General features: G+C 40.9%; 2 protein-coding genes across 6 annotated transcripts in view; both read left to right on the top strand.

Annotated features, from left to right (window-relative positions):
- The window catches only part of si:dkey-237i9.1 (SEC14-like protein 1), a 31,113-nt gene extending 18,588 nt beyond the window's left edge, over positions 1-12,525 (top strand). Inside the window, exons 5-17 of one of the 2 annotated variants that reach the window (XM_062388084.1) lie at positions 1,311-1,439; positions 1,928-2,201; positions 2,437-2,546; positions 2,813-3,002; positions 3,604-3,692; positions 3,973-4,043; positions 5,076-5,247; positions 5,359-5,493; positions 5,659-5,793; positions 6,389-6,640; positions 6,744-6,922; positions 7,364-7,390; positions 9,515-12,525. In XM_062388084.1, the coding sequence (XP_062244068.1) occupies positions 1,311-1,439; positions 1,928-2,201; positions 2,437-2,546; positions 2,813-3,002; positions 3,604-3,692; positions 3,973-4,043; positions 5,076-5,247; positions 5,359-5,493; positions 5,659-5,793; positions 6,389-6,640; positions 6,744-6,922; positions 7,364-7,390; positions 9,515-9,620 (1,869 nt within the window). In that variant the 3' untranslated portion in view covers positions 9,621-12,525. The remainder of the gene's footprint in view (positions 1-1,310; positions 1,440-1,927; positions 2,202-2,436; positions 2,547-2,812; positions 3,003-3,603; positions 3,693-3,972; positions 4,044-5,075; positions 5,248-5,358; positions 5,494-5,658; positions 5,794-6,388; positions 6,641-6,743; positions 6,923-7,363; positions 7,391-9,514) is intronic. The other variant, XM_062388085.1, reaches the window with a different exon arrangement.
- Positions 12,526-13,364: 839 nt separating this feature from the next.
- LOC133954239 (endonuclease V-like) overlaps positions 13,365-19,324 on the top strand; it is a 68,437-nt gene continuing 62,477 nt past the window's right edge. For 2 of the 4 annotated variants that reach the window (XM_062388585.1, XM_062388584.1), the window contains exons 1-2: positions 13,365-13,543; positions 15,231-15,402. In XM_062388585.1, the coding sequence (XP_062244569.1) occupies positions 13,500-13,543; positions 15,231-15,402 (216 nt within the window). In that variant the 5' untranslated portion in view covers positions 13,365-13,499. Of the gene's footprint in view, positions 13,544-15,217; positions 15,403-19,324 lie in introns of all 4 variants that reach the window. The other 2 variants (XM_062388583.1, XM_062388588.1) reach the window with 2 other exon arrangements.

Below are 19,324 nucleotides of genomic sequence, written 5' to 3'. Positions count from 1 at the left end.
CCGTGCCTCCCTGCAGAATAAGCCAGGTTTAGACCAGCACTGAGCATATGGCGAGCTATCACATATCATTGGGGCAAAAATGTTATTAAATAAAAAATGGGCGAGACTTAGTTCTCTGTTTGTCCTTCACTTAGATACAACAACCAGCACAGTCTGAGTTGCAATGCACTGTGTGTGCGTACTTGCATCTGAGTTGCGAGTGTTTATATTTGGGAGATGCAGACGTAAAATATAGCTCGACAAATAAAGTTCATTATTATTTTATTTAACTAAATGATAATAGGAAGGGTATGGGCAAAGGAAGAACCCATTAAACTTTGAAGAGGATCTGGATAGATCTTGCTTAAACATTTCTTTAAAATGGTGAGATAGCCCTGGCAGAGGTATGTGCTGTCCGAGCAGCCTTCTAGTTTAGTAAAAGTTAAAGTCTGAAATGTTTCCTTCAATCATAGATTTCATGTTAAAAATATGTCTCATTATATTTTTTGTTTCGGGAAGAGACAAAGCAGATAATGAGCCATAGATTCATAATACATTTTTTTTCCCGAAAATACTCTATAACCATTACCAGCTTTACTTCACAGCTCTGCATTCAGATCCAACAATTCATGAATGGATGTGCTCTGAGTTAATGAGGTCAAGCACATTGAATTAGCCTCCAACCAACTAGCGTGCTAAATTTAGGTCCAAGGCTACAGAAGCTCTTATTGTGTGCTTAAGCACACTGTGCTAACAGTAAATGGGATGGACAGCTCTGTTGGACTGAGCTAATGGACCTGGCTAAAGCTGAAATATTTTGGTAGCCAAGGGCAACTAAGTTACCAGTACACTGCCCTCAGAAAGCATTTAGCATTTGACTTCTTTAAAAGTCTGAATGAAAAATAATTTAACTTTGTGGTAAAGAGTGAGTTCCCCATCTCGATCACAACCCCTGTAGAGCTTCTATTGCAGTGCTCAAATCAGCTGGAAGATGGATAGAAAATAATTGTGATTAATAGTGAAAGATACTGACCAGTGAATCCTGATGATTTTATCTGATTTGACTGTCAAAACCTTTGTACCATTTACCAGTAGCCTGTGTGTTCTTTTATGTTTGCATGGTGTTACTTTTACTGGGAAATGCTGATTTGTAAAACGACTGGCTAATTTTATATGGACAGAATGACACACACTCCCACTGGCAGTGCACAGTGTGAGAATTGTTCTCAGTGTTAGTCATCGTTGAAGGACGCTGGGTGTGTGGTGACCATAGAAACATGCATGTGCATACAGTATAAAATATAATTAAAACATTTGATATAATTGCACAGGTTCATCCGGAGAATGAGGAGTGGACGTGCTTCGAGCAGACCGCCAGTCTGGACATCAAGTCATTCTTTGGCTTTGAGAGCACAGTGGAAAAGATTGCTATGAAGCAGTATGCCAGCAGTATCAACAAGGTGTGTGTGTTTTGTTGTTACAACTAATTAATGATATGTAACAACCAAATTGGTTAAGGTAAGGAGAAGCATAAGTTAACAGCTTAATGGGTCCTGCTCAGATAAATCATAACAAACATCAGTGTATTACATGTCATGCTGTAATAGCAGAAATAAGCTTGTATAATCTCTTTAGCCATTTTCATATACGAGCGATGCAAAATGTCTGTATAGTTGGGCCCAGACTTTCTGTTGACCTCATTGTGTGTCATCATAAATTTGCATCCCATTCAGACGTTATTACCAGGGGGCTGGCAGGAGAAGCTCTTAATCTCACATACAGACCCTCTTGAGTGGGTTATTATTTGGTTCAATACAGGTCTGAATGCAGCTCTAGAGTGGACAGGAGTCCACAGATATAGGTCCATGATTACTGTTCGCCCCTCCTCCCAAATTCCTCTTAATGTTAATTTCCTTCAATTCACATCATCTCCTGCTATTCCTCACAGGGAAAAGAAATAATCGAGTACTACCTGAAGGAGCTAGAAGATGAGGGGATCACTAGCGTACCCCGCTGGAGTTCCTCCTCCCATTCCCTGCCTCCCCCCAGGCCGACCAGCCTCATTACCAGCCCGCCTGACCCCCCAAAGCTCGTGTTCACACCTGCTGTTTCTATTCCACTGCCTGCTAATGCCAAAGACAGCTCCTCCCTGGACACCAAGCAGGACTGCACCACTCTTCAGGCAGACAGCCTAACTGAGATTCTTGCCAGTACACCTGAAGGTCTGTTCCTGCAGATGCTTGAAAACTGAATGCTGCTTATCTTATATACACAAGTTATAATGGTGACAATATTTGTAGCAAAGCAACATTTAAAAGTTATCCATCAAAGGCATAGAAATGGACAATTAAAGATGTAATGACTTTGGTTTCAGTAAAGCTGTGTGTCATATTATGTTGGTCGCATTACCTTTGACTGAACAATTTTAATCAGAGCTGTTGTGTTTTTGTGTTGCAGACAAGCTGGATGCAGACTATATCAAACGTTACCTAGGCGACCTGACCCCCCTGCAGGAGAGCTGTCTGATCAGACTTCGTAAATGGCTTCAGGAGTCACACAAGGGAAAGGTGATTAACAATTTTCCCACTCACATTAAATTATTGTCATGGACCTCTACAGAGGAGAATAACACAAAAAGTTAAGTAGATCAATTCAGTCGGACTCAGATGATTTTATACTGACCGCTATCAGTTACGTGTTAAGTGTAACTCAGCAGTCAGTTTAAAATGATTTAAACTAGCAGTGACACTGATAGTTAGAGAAAATTATTGTGTTTTTTGTCTGTTTTCTCTCAAATAAAACTACAGCTTGACACTCTCTCCTTACTCCCAAGATCCCTAAGGACGAGCACATCCTGCGTTTCTTGCGGGCGAGGGACTTCAACATAGACAAGGCCCGTGAGATCCTGTGCCAGTCCCTGACCTGGAGGAAGCAACACCAGGTGGACTACCTGCTGGAGACCTGGAGTTCACCACAGGTCCTGCAGGACTACTACACTGGGGACTGGCACCACCATGACAAAGGTTGTTTTGCATCTGCAGACAAACAAACAAAAGTTGATCAAGTTAACGTGCGGCAGCCTCAGTTGTGCTAGCATATGCAAACACATGTTCACGTTTGATTTATGTTGACTGTCTTGAAGTTGGCTATGTTTGCACTGTCAACAATTCTCCAGTTTCTCCCATTCTCAAGTTGCATGCAGGCACGCACACTAGAGTCTTTCTCAGCAACCCATAGCCTTTAGCCATTGACTTGAATTAAAAATTAAGCCAATTTGTTGGCTCAATTTTGTTACCCAAATAGCTTATGCAGTCACACACTCGCACAGTTGCATTTATGTAGCTTTAATGGGATAGTTCATAATAAAAATTCAAACGCACTCATTATCTACTCACCAATATTCTGATGGGGGGATTAAAAGGGTTTGAGTCCACAAAGCCCTTTGTATTTGTTCCAGAACAACGGGCAAAACATGAAAGCATTTCCCATTGTACACAGTCAGTTACTGCTTTACGTAACAGAAGAACAGAGATATACATAATGCCGGCCTTTCCACTTACCTTTCAGTCTCGCAGAATGTAAACTGTGTGATGGGTCGTGTAAATATTTGTTTTGTTTGTCTAGATGGTCGTCCATTGTACATCCTAAGGCTGGGCCAGATGGACACTAAAGGACTGGTCCGGGCTCTGGGAGAGGAGTCTCTACTCAGACATGTACGTAACACAAGCTGCAACACACTCTGAGTTTGCATGTTTCAGTATGGGTTTATAGGACAGGCAGGAGGTAGTTGGATTACACATCAGGGAATGAATGTGCTGTTGCATGTCCTGACTGGTGTATTAACTACAGGATGTATACAGTACAGGTCATGTATAAATAGTCTGCTTATTTATAATGCTGCTCACACTGTACGTTGCTCTGGTTACAAATGTGAAAGCCGAACGCTCGACATGTAAAAGCACAGAGCAATGAGTGTATATCGTGTCATTGTAGGTGCTGTCTATCAATGAGGAGGGTCTGAGACGCTGTGAGGAGAACACCAAAGTGTTTGGTCGACCAATCAGGTAAACCTTCAGTACTGATCAAAGTCCATCAAGTTGTCTAGTAAAATGTCAACTTTCTCTAGTGTTTTTTTTCCTCAGATTTGTGCATTTGCTATTTTAAAAAGTTAAATATATTCTAATTGAATCTCTTTCGATTTTTAGATGTTGGTTTAAAAAAACAGGCAATTCAAAACAATCTGTGACTCCTAGAATGCGGGATGGACATTTTGTGAAAAAAAAAAAATTATCATAAGGCTGTATAATTCAGGCAAAATGCAGATTTCATTGTCTTAAGACTGTGATATAAAGACAAGAGTGCAATTAAGACTACAAACTAGACTAAGTAAAAAAACATACAATTAAAAATGATTAATCCAAGGAAATCAAAGATAATTGTATATTAAAAGCTCTTTAAAAAACCATACAATTCAAGCTGTCTGGATTCAGTTCAGTAGTTGCAGCCTTGATAGTACACACACACCCCATGAGCGAGTCCAGAGGAGTATTATCACTAGCTAAATGGAAAGAATCCATGAGGCCCGTCTTTGAGTGCACTGATTCAGATGGCGATGGAGAGACAGGGTGAGAGTGAAGGAACAGAGATGGAATCTGTCATCTGTCAGCCCTCTCAAACAGGAGGAGGTGGCTAGGATAAGAGCCTCACAGGAAAGCATTCGAAGCATGAATGGCTGGCACATCACAGTTCCCAGCTGGAGCACACGGAGGGAAGACAAAAGTTGTGGAGATGGAGGAAGCATGGGGAGGGGCGAGAGCAGATCCCAGATTAGCAAGCATGGCCTTCCCCACTTAAGCTTCAGTGCAGGGTGACGGTTGCTAAGTGGTCAGAAAGAGGCTGTAAACCCAGGTGTGTGTGTGTGTGTGTGTGTGTGTGTGTGTGTGTGTGTGTGTGTGTGTGTGTGTGTGTGTGTGTGTGTGTGTGTGTGTGTGTGTGTGTGTGTGTGTGTGTGTGTGTGTGTGTGTGTGTGTGTGTGTGTGTGTGTGTGTGTGTGTGCGTGTGTGTGCGCACTAATCCTCTCACTTCCTCCTCTGTAGCTGTTGGACTTGTCTGGTAGATCTGGAGGGGCTGAACATGCGTCACCTGTGGCGTCCGGGAGTCAAGGCGTTGCTTAGGATCATTGAGGTTGTGGAAGCCAACTACCCAGAGACTCTGGGACGGCTGCTTATACTAAGAGCTCCCAGAGTCTTCCCTGTCTTATGGACACTGGTGAGAACCAGGACAAAGTCACAGTAACTCGATCACAATCTGCTCTGATTTAGTTTATGCTTTAAATTCACACTTTTTGCCCATTTTACAACCAATTTGATTTGGCCTTAGGTGAGTCCATTCATTGATGAGAACACCCGCAAGAAGTTCCTCATCTATGCAGGCAATGACTACCAGGGTCCTGGAGGTCTGATCGACTACATCGACAAAGAGATCATCCCCGACTTCCTGGGAGGAGAGTGTATGGTGAGAGTCTGATGAAGATTTTAACTTGTTAACTTGTAGCGGAATTTTCTGGGACACGACACTATCTCAGGTGGTGTCGGGAGCAAATCTCTCAGATATGCTGACCCAGTTTCCAGAGTGCTGCTAACTCTGCATGTTTGAACATACATTGCTTTTTCTCTGCAGTGCGAGGTACCAGAAGGCGGCCTGGTTCCCAAATCCATGTACCGCACAGCCGAGGAGGTGGAGAATGAGGAGATCCGCCTGTGGACAGAGACAATCTACCAAAGCGCCAGCATCTTCAAGGGAGCACCGCACGAGGTGAGGCTGAACACAGAGCACCGACATGAGAAGTAAAGATGATAATCCTGTGATGATGTTTTACATGAATGTAGGGCAGGGCAATGTAGATCTGCATTAGGTCACAGATGCAAGTTTTGTTGAAAGTTCTGCCACCTAGTGGCTGTTACTTGTAGATGACTTCTTAATGGTTTCTGAGTTCAGATGTGGACCAAATGTTGAATCATAATCTGCTGTTACGGCCCCGTTATATAATTTATTCCAAAGGGAGGGATGCATCGTTGGGCACAATCAGCCTTCTGGAAGCAGTTTAGATTTCATGGTGATGAGCCTGTGACTATCACACACAGATGTTCACTGATTGCTCTATTTTTTATTTATCTTATTTTGGTAAGAATCTCAAATATGGAGCAACATGAACAAAGAGAACAGCATGAGATTAATTTCTTTATCGCAGCGCTGCCTTTAATGGCAGTAAAAAAGAATGTGAGAAAAATAAGAAACGAGAACTAGAGAGATTTGTAAAATGTTTCTCAATGGTTTTGTTTGGTCCTTTTCTTTCTTTCCTGAGACATCACTGAATCACTTCTCTCCCTCTTCTCTTTCCTCCAACTAGCTGCTAATAGAAATCATAGACGCCTCCTCGGTCATTACCTGGGACTTTGACGTGTGCAAGGGCGACGTCGTTTTTAACATCTTCCACTCCAAGCGGGCCCCCCAGGCACCACGCAAAGACGCCTTGGTGGCCCACGGCATCACTTCTCCAGTCGTCAACAACGTTCAGCTTATCGACAAGTCGTGGACGCTGGGGCAAGATTACAGCATGGTGGAGTCCCCACTTACCTGTAAAGAGGGAGAGAGCGTACAGGTGAGCATCCAGGATCATGAATAACATTTTAAGATCGAAAAACCATAAATGTTAACGTTTCTTTGCTTGTTGGTCATTGACGCTATCTGTATTCTGTCTTTAGGGCTCCCATATAACGCGATGGCCAGGCTTCTATATCCTCCAATGGAAGTTCCACAACATGCCGGCCTGCTCGGCCACTAACCTGCCCCGAGTGGATGATGTGCTGGCCACCTTGCAGGTCTCCTCGCACAAGTGTAAAGTCATGTACTACACCGAAGTGTTGGGCTCCGAGGACTTCAGGTTTGTGAATGTGTTAGTGATTAACAGAAAAAAAACATGATTTTGAGTCCATTTTAGATACATGTGGTTTGTATGTGTCCATATTTTTGCAGTTTTTCAGATGCTTAACCATGATGTACAGTTTTGATTTCAAACTTTTACTTTCCCTTATGTTTTCTCATTTCTCACTCCTGTCTTCTTTACGCTTTCCTTCTCTACAACCTACTACACATTTAATCTGTCATGTTCCTTAAATTACCTTTATGAAGTGCCTCAAGTGCTTCAGGATTTTTTTGGCCCAGACTATTAAATTGAGGATACTTCTCTCCCTTTGAAACTTTGTTAATCTTTTTCTGTCCAATCCACTCCTTTTTTGTCCCTCACAACCCCATCTTCGTCCTCCTTCTACCCCTTCTCTTCCTCCTCCTCGTCCTCCTTCTTCTCTGTCTTCTTCCAATGAAGAACCGCTTGCTGTGATGTGGAGAGTTTGTAAGTGGCTCAGAGTTTGCCCCTTTTCCCGAAGCACTAGATCCTTATCGTCATTGCTGCTAGCCTCAGTGATAGTCAAGATTCTAATGCAGCAAAGAGATGCTTGATCGCATCTGTTTTTGCTCACAATTTAGAATTCTTTAGCGCTGGCTAAAAGGACTTTGCTGCTTTATTCCCACTGGAAAAAGTGTCCTTGCACGGAGACTATAGTTTAATTTACTGGCTTCAGTCACCCTGCTTGCATGACTAACAATATCAGGAATCTAAGTTAAGTTCAGACTTGTCAGTTTCGGTGTATCCAATCGCCCACACAACATTGTTTATCCACACACAAAATCTTTTCCTGGTATTTGTTACTCAATACTCATTCATGTTTACTACCCAACCTACTAAACTTCACTTTGCTTTCAGTTTCCCAGTTTTTTCATTTAACCTTGCTGTCTAAAACTGACTTGATCACCATCTAACTCATTTTAGTGGTATATAACAGGATGTTTTTCTAATGGATTGTACACTTGGTTGAAATTGACATATGGAATAAAACCAGAAATAAATGAATTAGAAATTTAGGTAATATTTTCAGTGATGTATTATGCATAGTTGCATGCAGTTTTTTTTTGGGGGGGGGTATCGTGTTTTTTGCTTATGATGCAGTGACACTTGACTTTAAAAGGGCAACATTAATATATAATGTACATTTTATGTACATTTTAAAGGTGTTTATGTAAGCACCTGGCAAACCGTTGGTTGCTCCTGGCCCCAAGGTTAGAATCGCTCCAATAGGATGGATGATAATAACAAAGCAATACAAAAGTTATCACAATACTACAACAAATTCATGTCATTTGTCAGAAGCAGTTAATAGGTTAAGTCATTTATGAAGTAAAAGTGTGATTCGTGGCTCCAGCTTTATTATTGTTTCCAATGGAAACAGCCTGAGTCGTCCTGCAGTGGTTTCATGTTGGGTTCTGACCCGACCCTTTGCTGCATGTTTTCTCTCTCTCTCTCTCTCTCTCTCTCTCTCTCTCTCTCTCTCTCTCTCTCTCTCTCTCTCTCTCTCTCGCTCTCTCTCTCTCTCTCTCTCTCTCTCTCTCTCTCTCTCGCTCTCTCTCTCTCTCTCTCTCTCTCTCTCTCTCTCTCTCTCTCTCTCTCTCTCTCCTTGTTTTATGCTTGCAATCGCCTTTAGCACTTAATAACTTTTAAAGTTAAGATACAAATTACATATTCCACTATTATACAGTATTATACTAGTAAAAAATGTAAATGGTCATATTTTACTTCTTTATGATTGTATGTATATTTCGGTTCAGCTGTTAATGCAAGTCATTCTATTGGATTATAATGTGTTATGAAGGTTTACATACAGTTGTTATTCAGGTTATAGTGTTACAGTTTCAAGAGAGTAGTTTGTTGAACTTAACAGTCGTGTGGCGGCTGTAGTCTGTGGCGCTGGTGATCTGTGTCCCATTGTGCAGAGAGCTATTTGTGTTATTTAGCCTAACCTCCATAGTATCACAGGGTAGGATGAAAATTGTGTGTACAATTTAGCACAATTCAACAACACCATGAACTGCAGCAGACTATAAGAATGTATTAGTTTTAACTAGGTGCAGTAGAATGTTAATTAAAAAAGAGTAAACTGAGTTAATAGAAGCTTAATGACTCTTTGATCCAAACAAAAGCATCAAGCAGCTTCCTGCTGCATATACTTTGAATATATATACAAAAGGTCTTTATTTAAAACATGTTTTGATATATCTATGCAGAATTTAATGAAAAAAACATCTGCAATTGCCAGAAAAAGGCTTTTGATTCTGTCCTCAATGAAACTCACTGACGTTAAGCAAAACCTTTCCCCACAAAGGTTTTTTTTATATCCTCTAACACATCCTCATTGATTGTTACAGCCATTTGTGGAACCTGAGAGATTTGAGCTAAACACTGGGTACACTTCCCTCCAGAAGGTGCAAGTTGTCTGCATGGTTCTGCATCATGAGCACGAGTTGTGCGCACAGACTGCTTTCAGTTAGTCACAGGCAGACTGGGGGCTGTTTAGGTGCTGCATAAATATCAGCTGAAATGAGCATCTCCTCACATGTTATCTGGCTCTCTCTCTTCTCTCAGGGGTTCGATGACCAGCCTGGAGTCGAGCCACAGCGGCTTCTCTCAGCTCAGCGCCGCGACCACCTCCTCCATCCAATCACAATCCAGCTCGATGATCTCCAGGTAGAAAATGGAAGAAGAGGACTTAATTTCCGATAATCACTCCCACAGACTGACCTTACCATCAACATCGAAGCCCCCCCCCCCCCCCCACACCTTCTTGTTTTGGACTCTGTTCCTATTGCACAGCCAGTCTCTATAGAACTGAAGCATGCAAGCTTGCACAGACAGAAGACAAAGAATACAAATAAATCTGAAGCAAAAAGGAGACTGTGCAAATTAAAGGGCTGATTTTTGCACAAAGGTCAAATATTTATTGTGCCTGGCATCTCTGCTAGGCAGCAGTTAGAATCAGAATATTAGCGGTATGTTTGTTTGCATCACGTGCAGAGTGGGAAGGCTAAAAGTCAAGAATTGGGTTGAGGGGCCGTTGTGGCACTGGAAGCGGGAAGAAGCAATATTCTCACTCTGGGAGCAATGAGCAAAGACACTGGAGGCGCTGTTACATATATGCACTTACTTATGTGTACATTCACATACACAGCACTGAGATGAGGAAGAGCTCATTCCTGTGCGATGGCTGAAAGGCCGGGATGTGCTGTTACATACATTAAACAACACCAACATGTTAACATACAAATGGGACGTTTGATGCAAAAAAAGGGTGTTTGCCATATTACCAGAGAGGTTTGTTTATATCTGGTGAACTGTTTATAGGTCAAGTGTGGGTGCGGTAAACTCTTAACTAGACCTGGGTCGAATGTCAGCTGCATATAATGTTGTTTCATTTTAAACAGTGTGAAGTTAACAGAGTGGATGGAGCTCAGTGAATCATGACAATTCAGATGGAGTAAGCACAGTTTCCACTTGACAGGATAGTGTGAAAATGTTTTCATGCATCTTTTTGGCGTCCATTGTATTGTCACATGACGCAAAGCTCACGCATCTGTCTCACGAGGGCTTTATCACACCTTGGAAAGCAGTTGACTTTTTGACCCGGGTCTGACTCTCAGCGAAGAAATCCACTAGAAGCAATAACAGGACTTTGACTTTCTACTGTGTGAAAAGTTTCTATTTATCATTTTGAGGTTTGTGGAGGGTCATGGGTGCCGATTGCAGATATTGCTGTGGACAGGCAGACAGACAGGCAAACTGAGCCATTGAACGGCTAAACTCTGTGGCATCAGCATTATCACTTGCTGTCTCTTCCCAGATTTTCTCCTGGGCACCTCTTTTATTATCCTTTTTATTTCAGTAAATGTTACCTGGAAATGTCCATTGTTAGTTTGATTTATGTTCGTTCTGTGCACAGTTGAGGAATTGAGTCAGAATCCGGTCGTCAAGGTGACGCCTTCTCACTGATTTGTGAATGTGCTACTGATTGCTCAGCACTTGCTAACCAATGAAATGTCTGAATTTGGAAGGTTCTTGTGTCATTGGGCAGCACGGCCGTCATTCGATATTTGTTTTTCCAGAGTGGTGTAGATTTCAGTGTGCATTAGGGATGAATGTTACTTTGTGATTATCATTTGGAGGCATGTTGAAACTGTACATGTGCTAGTGTTGGTTGGAGCTGAAATGTTACTGATATTTTGGGGTGAGTTTTTGATGAGGGGAAGCAGTGTGGTGTTTTTGCTGCATGGTCATGTGGTGATTGGGTTTACAGATGCATTATATAAAAGTTAAGAAACAGGCATTTTATGAGCCATGTGTCAATAAATACCATTTTAGCCTTTGTAAGCATCCCTTAGAAACGTACCTGTTTTGTTTTTTCAAGGTCATCACTGTAATAGATAAGCAATTGTGAATTAAGAGACATTTCTAAATGCAACACATCCATGCAACAGTTTTTTAAATACACTATTTGGTTAATGAGCACTGATGACTTCACATTGATCCCACTGCCCGCGGAGGGCAGACACGATCTCCATTGCCAGGAGTCATCAGGTGCTGTCGCCATGGTTACTGAGTGCAGCTCACAGCAAAAATAATCAAACTAAAAGACACTAAAAACATGAGATGGAGGCTTCCTCCTGAAACTCCTGGCTCTGCCTGTTGTCGTTTTTGATACATGCTTGTTTGAAACTGTAAATTAAAGGTCAAGGGTTAATGTGTGATAACTATGTCATAACTGCAATAACATGAAATGCTTTAGTGAGAAAAAGGACCTTCTCAGGCTGAGGGATATTAGCTGTGAATAGTTGTGTAAAGGAGTAAAGGTTACGAATGGTGGCTTTTGAGAGAAGACTGTAAAATTTGTGTAAACTCTGACTCGGCCGCACAAAGCAAGTGTGTTTCCACTCACGAGTCTGGAGGAGCATGTCTCCACTCACACAACTAACCTTTCTTTACCTGATATTTCTTCAGGAGACTAGATTTCCATTCCTTCAACGGTTCAACTGATGAAACGAGTAGCATCAGCTCATTTTTCCCTTTCTCCCTCTTTGTCTCTTGTACACTCCAGTTTTACAGTTTTGCTTTCCAACACTCCATGGTGTGTATCTATTGAAATCAGAGTGGACCTTTTGATTGAAGCCATAGGCATAAACACTGAACCTGTTCATCAAGATCTCAATGACAAGTGAGGGCTATAACTGTTTGTCTTGACTGTTCAACACATCTGTCTGTCTCTGCTTCTTTTTCTGACATCGTTGCATATCTTCTCTTTATCTTCATGTGAGAAATAATGTAAAAAGTACATGTTTGGATTAATGAGAATATGGCGCCTTTACATGTTTTGAAAACATTAAACTTGAAATATGTGCAAATAAAAGTGTCAAATTCATTTGTTTGTCCTGTGGCTGTGCTAGTTTTCATTTTGATCACACAGTTGTTTACATTGTAATGAATTGTGAATGAGCATGAGCATCTTTAATTATTTGCAGTGTCTATTGCAGCAAACTTGGTCAGTGGGTCTCCTGACCCCTTGTATTCACTGTGCCACTGACTGCATTCTTTTTTTTAATAACTTTTTAATAAATGAGAATCGTAAAAATGGGTTTCATAAATTCTGCATGACTGACTTTAAGTATGATATGCCCCAATTAACCTTAATTTCCTTATTCCACACCACTATTTTCCAGTCTGAATCTTCCTTTCAGGTACTGTTGAACAGCTGTAGTTAAGTTATTATAACAAACATCTCTGATTTGCCAGAGGCAGGAATTTTTATGAGACAGATTTTCTAGCAGATAGGTAAGAAGCCTTTGATTCATGTTATTGTTGTGATTATTAATTAATAAAACCAGTTTAGCATGAAACTCATTCTATGAGCCGAGAGATGACTTAAAAGGAAAAGCAGGGGGCTGAGAGTAGAGCCTTGAGGTAAACCACATTTCCTATAAAATCTTGAAAAAATATACAATAAAAGTTCCACAGGCAAATTAAGTTCTGTTTTTGTGTCATATTTTATTCAGTTGATTCTGTTTCCAGTTACTGCAGTGGATGTGGAGGATGAGATCATATTTCTGTGTCCATCACACTGCAATGTGTTGTATATGGTCTGCTTGCGGGAACTGTTGAGTTTCTCTTAACATTTAATGTCTTGACTTTATTATATTATGATTTGACATTTTAAATTGTACTGATTTGATTACCTTTTATTTCAGTTTATTCAGCTTTTTGACATGGATTTTTTTGAAGCACTTTCTAATCTTGTTTAGATAAGTGTTATACAAATACATGTGTTATTAACATTATTTAATATATTTCAGTATTTTTTCCTTTATGCCACTAGATGGCAGCATTTGCCCAGATAAAACCAATATACCGTCTATGTCAAAGACTATACAGACTGATAACACCCAGTTTCGTCATAGGCCCCGCCTCCCAGTGACGTCGCTACACGGAAGCAAAACAGCCTGTCCAGTCCACACGTTGTTTCTGTCGGTTGAATTGTTCTGAATACATTTTCCTGTCATTCATATACATATTCAAACAAACGCAGATGTCTGCTCCGCCAGCAGAGGAGCTGGTCAAACAGTGGGAGAGGTGAGTCACACACCTGGATTTACACTGCAGGTGTTTCTACTGACCTGAGGCAGGAGCCTGTTATAGAGCCGATTGCTCCATGCCACCTCCTCAGCAACCAGTGCTCTGTGGGTTTGGAATGATAATCTCTCTCTCTCTCTCTCTCTCTCTCTCTCTCTCTCTCTTTCTCTCTCTCTGTGACTGCTTTCATTTTTTATAAAAAAAAAACTCAGACCTAAAAACTACTTGAAAAATGTTTTGACCAGCCGTATACCAAACTGTACCAATTGCTCTGAATGAGAAAGCTATTTTTTCGTTATTCATTTTGATAAATTTCTCTATATTTAGGTGTCAGTATAATAAATAAATACTAAAGGCTTTTTTCCATATTCGTTTTATCCAAACTAGTGCAGTGCCTTTTGTCAACCTGGCGGTTCTCTTGTCCTGTGTTAATGCTTTGGAGCCACTTCAGAATTATTCCTTGACATTAGTGAGTCTTCTTCGAACTGTTCTACAATATACCTTACTGTCTTTTTATTGTTTATGTTCTGGCCGTTGTGTGGAAAGCTTTTTAAATACTGTTTAAGGTGCAGAGTGAAGTAAGAAAACTTTGTGTTCATCATTCACCATTAGTGTCAGCTATTTCAGAGGTCTGTTAATATACCGACACAATCTTCAGAACCAATTTCAAAGCTTTTCAAGATAAAAGCTCTGTTATTTAGCTTGATATAAAGCATTGTTGCATCAAAACAAACATTGCACTTTTACTTTGAATACAGATGAGGCAAAAAAACAAGCAAAGGATACACACAGCGATGAAACACCAGGAAAAACACTGAAATTAATGAACACAGGGAAAACAGTGGGCATGGATTGAGCAGACCATATACAGAGGTTTATAGGCAGGAAAAACAGGGATAGGAAAGTGAGCAGCTAATAGGTATGTGTGTATGTGGAGTAGTGAATTGACTGGGAACCAGGATCTAGAAAGAAAGGATATGTTAGTAATGCAGAAAATGAAAGAGGAAGTGGAGAAACTTAGTTAGATGTAACAGCTACAGTATGTTTTACTTTTTATTAAATAAAATTTACATGAAGTTTGTTTTTCAAGTGGTTTGTATAACTAATATTACAAATGCCATAAAATCTCAATATTGGCATGTCCTAAAATATGGACAGTTTACTTGAGAGGCTGTCTAAATGAGGGGTGATTATGTCATATTAGAATTTGCAAAATAAATATAAGCTTGTAAGTAAAGGGGTAGTGTGGAAATATTTACAAATCAGACATTATATTGGAAATATTTTTAAAGATGGTGAGCTGCTGTGTAACTCTGTAACCAAGTACTTAGCATTACAGCGGTGAGACCTGTAATTACACATGATCCAGCAGGGTAACCGACACAAACCCTAATCTGGTGTGAAACATCTGAAATATTGGGGATTTGTAGTTCAGCACTACCATCACACCCATGGTTTTGTCTATGGCAAAAGAATGAAATTATTAAAATTTGTTAGGTAAAATGAATATTGGTGGAAATGTTACTGAGACGTAGAAACATTTCTGTCTTCATGTCAAGTTGAGCCTAAAATAAATTCTATAAAGAATGAGCATTTGAATTACAAAAAGATGTCCTCACACATGTGTGTGCACGTCGGTCTCTGTTGAGGCTTCAAAGCTCCACTGAGTGACAGTCTCTCTGTGCAGTGTGCAGGCTCGTCTGAGACAGCAGGTGGTGGAGGAGGACACTGAAGACTGGCAGATGACTCCAGGCTTCTCTGGCCTGGAGAGAGTCGGTGGAGTGGACCTCTCCTTCATCAAAGGGGATGACGTCAATGCCTGCGCCCAGCTTGTAGTGCTCAGCTACCCCGACCTGGAGGTGAGCCGTTCCCTCGCTGCACCCAATGATCACAGGGGAATGTAGGAATCTCTGAGCTTTATCGACCTATACTTGTGACGTGGGAACAGCAGCAGTGTCTGTAGCGCAGCCTCCCCTCTCTCACAAAGCTCCACTTATTAGAAGAAGTCACAGCTAATTTTATTCATGCTCTCGATGACCTATGAAGTCACAGAAACACAGACAGATGAGCTCTGATGTCCTATAGGCCATAATTTCCTGACAGGACTGACAATGATACATTTTAAAGATCACCTATGAACACTGATGTGTGTCTGTCATCAAACTATTGAGTTGTTGATAAACATCCGTTTTCCTGCTAGTTCTAAGGATGTGAGTTATTACTAAGTTTGCTTAACTTCGTGATATTTTATAGGATACACAACAGGACACACAACTTTAAAATTAGACATATCACACACTTACTTGTTCTATATATTGAATGAGTTACTGTTTTTGTCTGTCCTTCAGCGAGTGTGAATAGAAAAAGTTACAGCAAAAGCTCCGTAGAGCTGAAGGTAATTGCGAAGTTGAGAGACACCTTCACCTTATGCCTGGTCATTTGATCCATTGTTAACATAGAACTGTTGATGAAAGCAGCTTTAAGTTTTGAGCCATTTTTTCCATCTTGTATAACTTGTATATTGCCACTCTATGAGGAGAATGGGAGGATCTTGTAGTATTAGGATATAGAACTACACAGTATGTCCCGTACAATATCATGAAGGGGATACAAATACTGCTAAATGATCTGTGAAATGTGGGAAATAAGTAATTTGTCAAACCTTTCAAAAGTTCCACCAGATTTAAAAGGACGTTATTGTTTCATTTTCTGAGATTTCTTCTAATCACTAACCTGTTCCTCGTCCACTTAATGCAATGGTCTTGAACATTCTTTACCAGCACAGTGATGGAAATCAGATCTTAATGAAAATGTCCAATACAACCTAAGCAGCCTGTTTAATTCTAGAAAGCACCATGAATAAACGGCAGGGCTTTGGTTTAATAAACAGCTCAAGGTTGAGTCCTGTTAAACTGAACATTGTTAGAATGACCTTCAAAGTCCCTATTTTCGTTTCAATTACTTTTCCATGCAGCCTCTCACAGGCTCTCTCCTCTCCTGCTGTTGATCTCTGCAATAATAATGGCTGCCGTCACCTTCCTTACATACAGCCCATTATGATTAATGACTTTTTCAGTGTACGATGTTGATACATGGTCCCAACAAGGCTAATGAAATGTGGCTCAGAGATGCTGTCCAATAACGAGACCATGTTCCCTCTAAACCTGCAAAACTGCCCGCCCCCCCCCCCCCCCCCGAAGGCCATTTGTGACGCAAAGTTTTTATTTTTATTGTGAAGGTTGCATTTAAATAAGTTTAGTCTAAAACAGAAGCTCAACATATTTGACACTGTAAATTAGAACAAGTATCATTTCAATTTTAAACAGCTTCAGTGGTTGATAGACTCTTTTTATTATCGATGTAGGGGAATGAAGGTCAGTGCGGTCATGACAGATCCTGAAAGGGAGCTGACATTTCTCATGTGACATTTCTATTCAGATGACATTGTTGTGTCAAGGAACCGTGGAAGCATCATGGGAGATATGTTCACCTGCCATTGTGTTGCTCAAAATAGATCAGTGTAAGATAGAGAGACGCCCGAAGCCTGTCAATGTGTACTAACTGTAAAGTAACACATTACTGTAAATCTCAGTATAGGGGAAAATCATCAGCTCATTAAGCCATCCAGAGTTCTAGTTCAGTCTTTCAGCTGCAGAGCCGTAACCTTAACTAACAGATTGTTTTTTTTATTTTGTACAATAAAAGCTCTGTTTACTCTTATCATCACCTCACAAAATGCATACTGACATACAGCAGGGCTGTAGACTGTCCGGGGAAAGGTACATGCTTCAGTGCAAACCTGCAAAGCAGACACAAAAAGTGTGAGGTTTACCCTATTTGTTTCAGAAATTAGAAATAAGTATCATTTAATCACGAGAATAATGTACAAAGGTGATAAAAAAAGTGAATTTGGTGATGGGCACACACTGTACATTAATAACAGAACTTACACTTGACTAAGTCTTGAATCATATCTTTAAAGACACAACTTCAGCCTTACCTGTGACTTAATCTATCAAAAGTTCTGACACGCTTACTAGACCCTGACGGATACATTGACATCAGTTGGTATCAGCCTTTCACATGAATACTTGTGTATATGTTGCCCAACTTGTGCAGATATGGCATTTATTTTTACAGAACATAATGTAAAAAGATGCTTGGATTGTTCTGACTTTTGCCCGCTCAAATTTGTTTTCAACCAAAAGATTGTAGCATGCAAAACCATGAGCACACCATATCATTGGTCTGTGTCTTATCAATTAAGCAATCAGATGATAAGATTAGAAAATGGCCGTAGATATTTATTCTATATTTGAATGTTTGAAAACCTTCTGAACTAGTTTGTTGATAAGTTTCCAAACATCAGCAGATATCAGGGATCACCAGTAGATATTAGGGATCACCAGTAGATATCAGGGATCACCAGCAGATATCAGGGATCACCAGTAGATATCAGGGATCACCAGTAGATATCAGGGCTCACCAGCAGCTATCAGGTACAACCATCAGATATCAGGGATCACCATCAGATATCAGGGATCACCAGCAGATATCAGGGATCACCAGTAGATATCAGGGCTCACCAGCAGCTATCAGGTACAACCATCAGATATCAGGGATCACCAGCAGATATCAGGGATCACCAGCAGATATCAGGGATCACCAGCAGATGTCAGGGATCACCAGTAGATATCAGGGAGAACCAGTAGATATCAGGGCTCACCAGCAGATGTCAGGGATCACCAGTAGATATCAGGGAGAACCAGTAGATATCAGGGATCACCAGTAGATATCAGGGAGCACCAGCGGATGTTAAAGACATGTTGTTAGTTGTTTACCTTTGTGCCATTGGCTATTGTGACTTTAAATCACAAGACACCCTCTTTTAATGGAGGCTAGTCACAGGCTGATCACACCTGGTTGAGTGCCTTTAACATCTTGCTGCCCTGTTGGGATCTTCCCTCCTAGTCCAGAGCCATTGGCTGCAGCGCTCTGCAGTTCCTGATGTTTCTTTAATGATCTGGCGCAGGGCAACTGGAAGGTGGATGAGTTAATAAAGCTCCTGCAGCCAGCCTCCACTGGTGGACTTTTGCTCTGCAGCCTTGTTCTTCTGACTCAGATGCCCTTTCCCATCCTCCCAGGTTATGGGAAGTAGACAACATGCAGGGTTTTGGACCAAAGTACCAGATCTGGTGGTGGTTACAAATTGTGATGGGATGATAAGAAACTGGTGTATATTCACCAGCATTTCCCAGTCTCAGGCTCACTACAACTGAACTGTGCTTGGTGCTCTGGAGCATAGATATATATATAAGGGCTAGATGTCTCGTCCGTGTTGCCGGCCAACGGAATCGAACGTCCGCACATGGCGGCCATCTTGCCACAGGGCGGCTCGCCCACTCATAACATTGTGTTGGTAGTGGTACATGTACTTTTTAAATAAAATAAAATAATGATTGATGTTTATTTGTAAAGTGAAATCTTGTACCTATATAGAACATTATTCTATTTTTTAGAAAGTAACATAATTATTCACAAGTGTGCAGTGTCATAACTACATCTCTGACGTTTAAAACAAACCTAACCGTTTAAAAAATCAGTGGAAAATGAGCAAGTTATGGTTATTTAAAAAGTATGTACCACTACAACACAATGTTATGGGTGAGCGAGCCACCTGTGGCAAGATGGCCTCCATGTGCGGACGTTCGACTCCGTGGGACGAGAAATCTAGCCTTTATTTATATATCTATGCTCTAGAGGGCCAGATATTGGTAGCAG

Source organism: Platichthys flesus, chromosome 5 (assembly GCF_949316205.1).
Source record: "Platichthys flesus chromosome 5, fPlaFle2.1, whole genome shotgun sequence".
Classification (NCBI taxonomy): domain Eukaryota; kingdom Metazoa; phylum Chordata; class Actinopteri; order Pleuronectiformes; family Pleuronectidae; genus Platichthys; species Platichthys flesus.
This window is presented reverse-complemented; position numbering and strand designations above follow the sequence as displayed.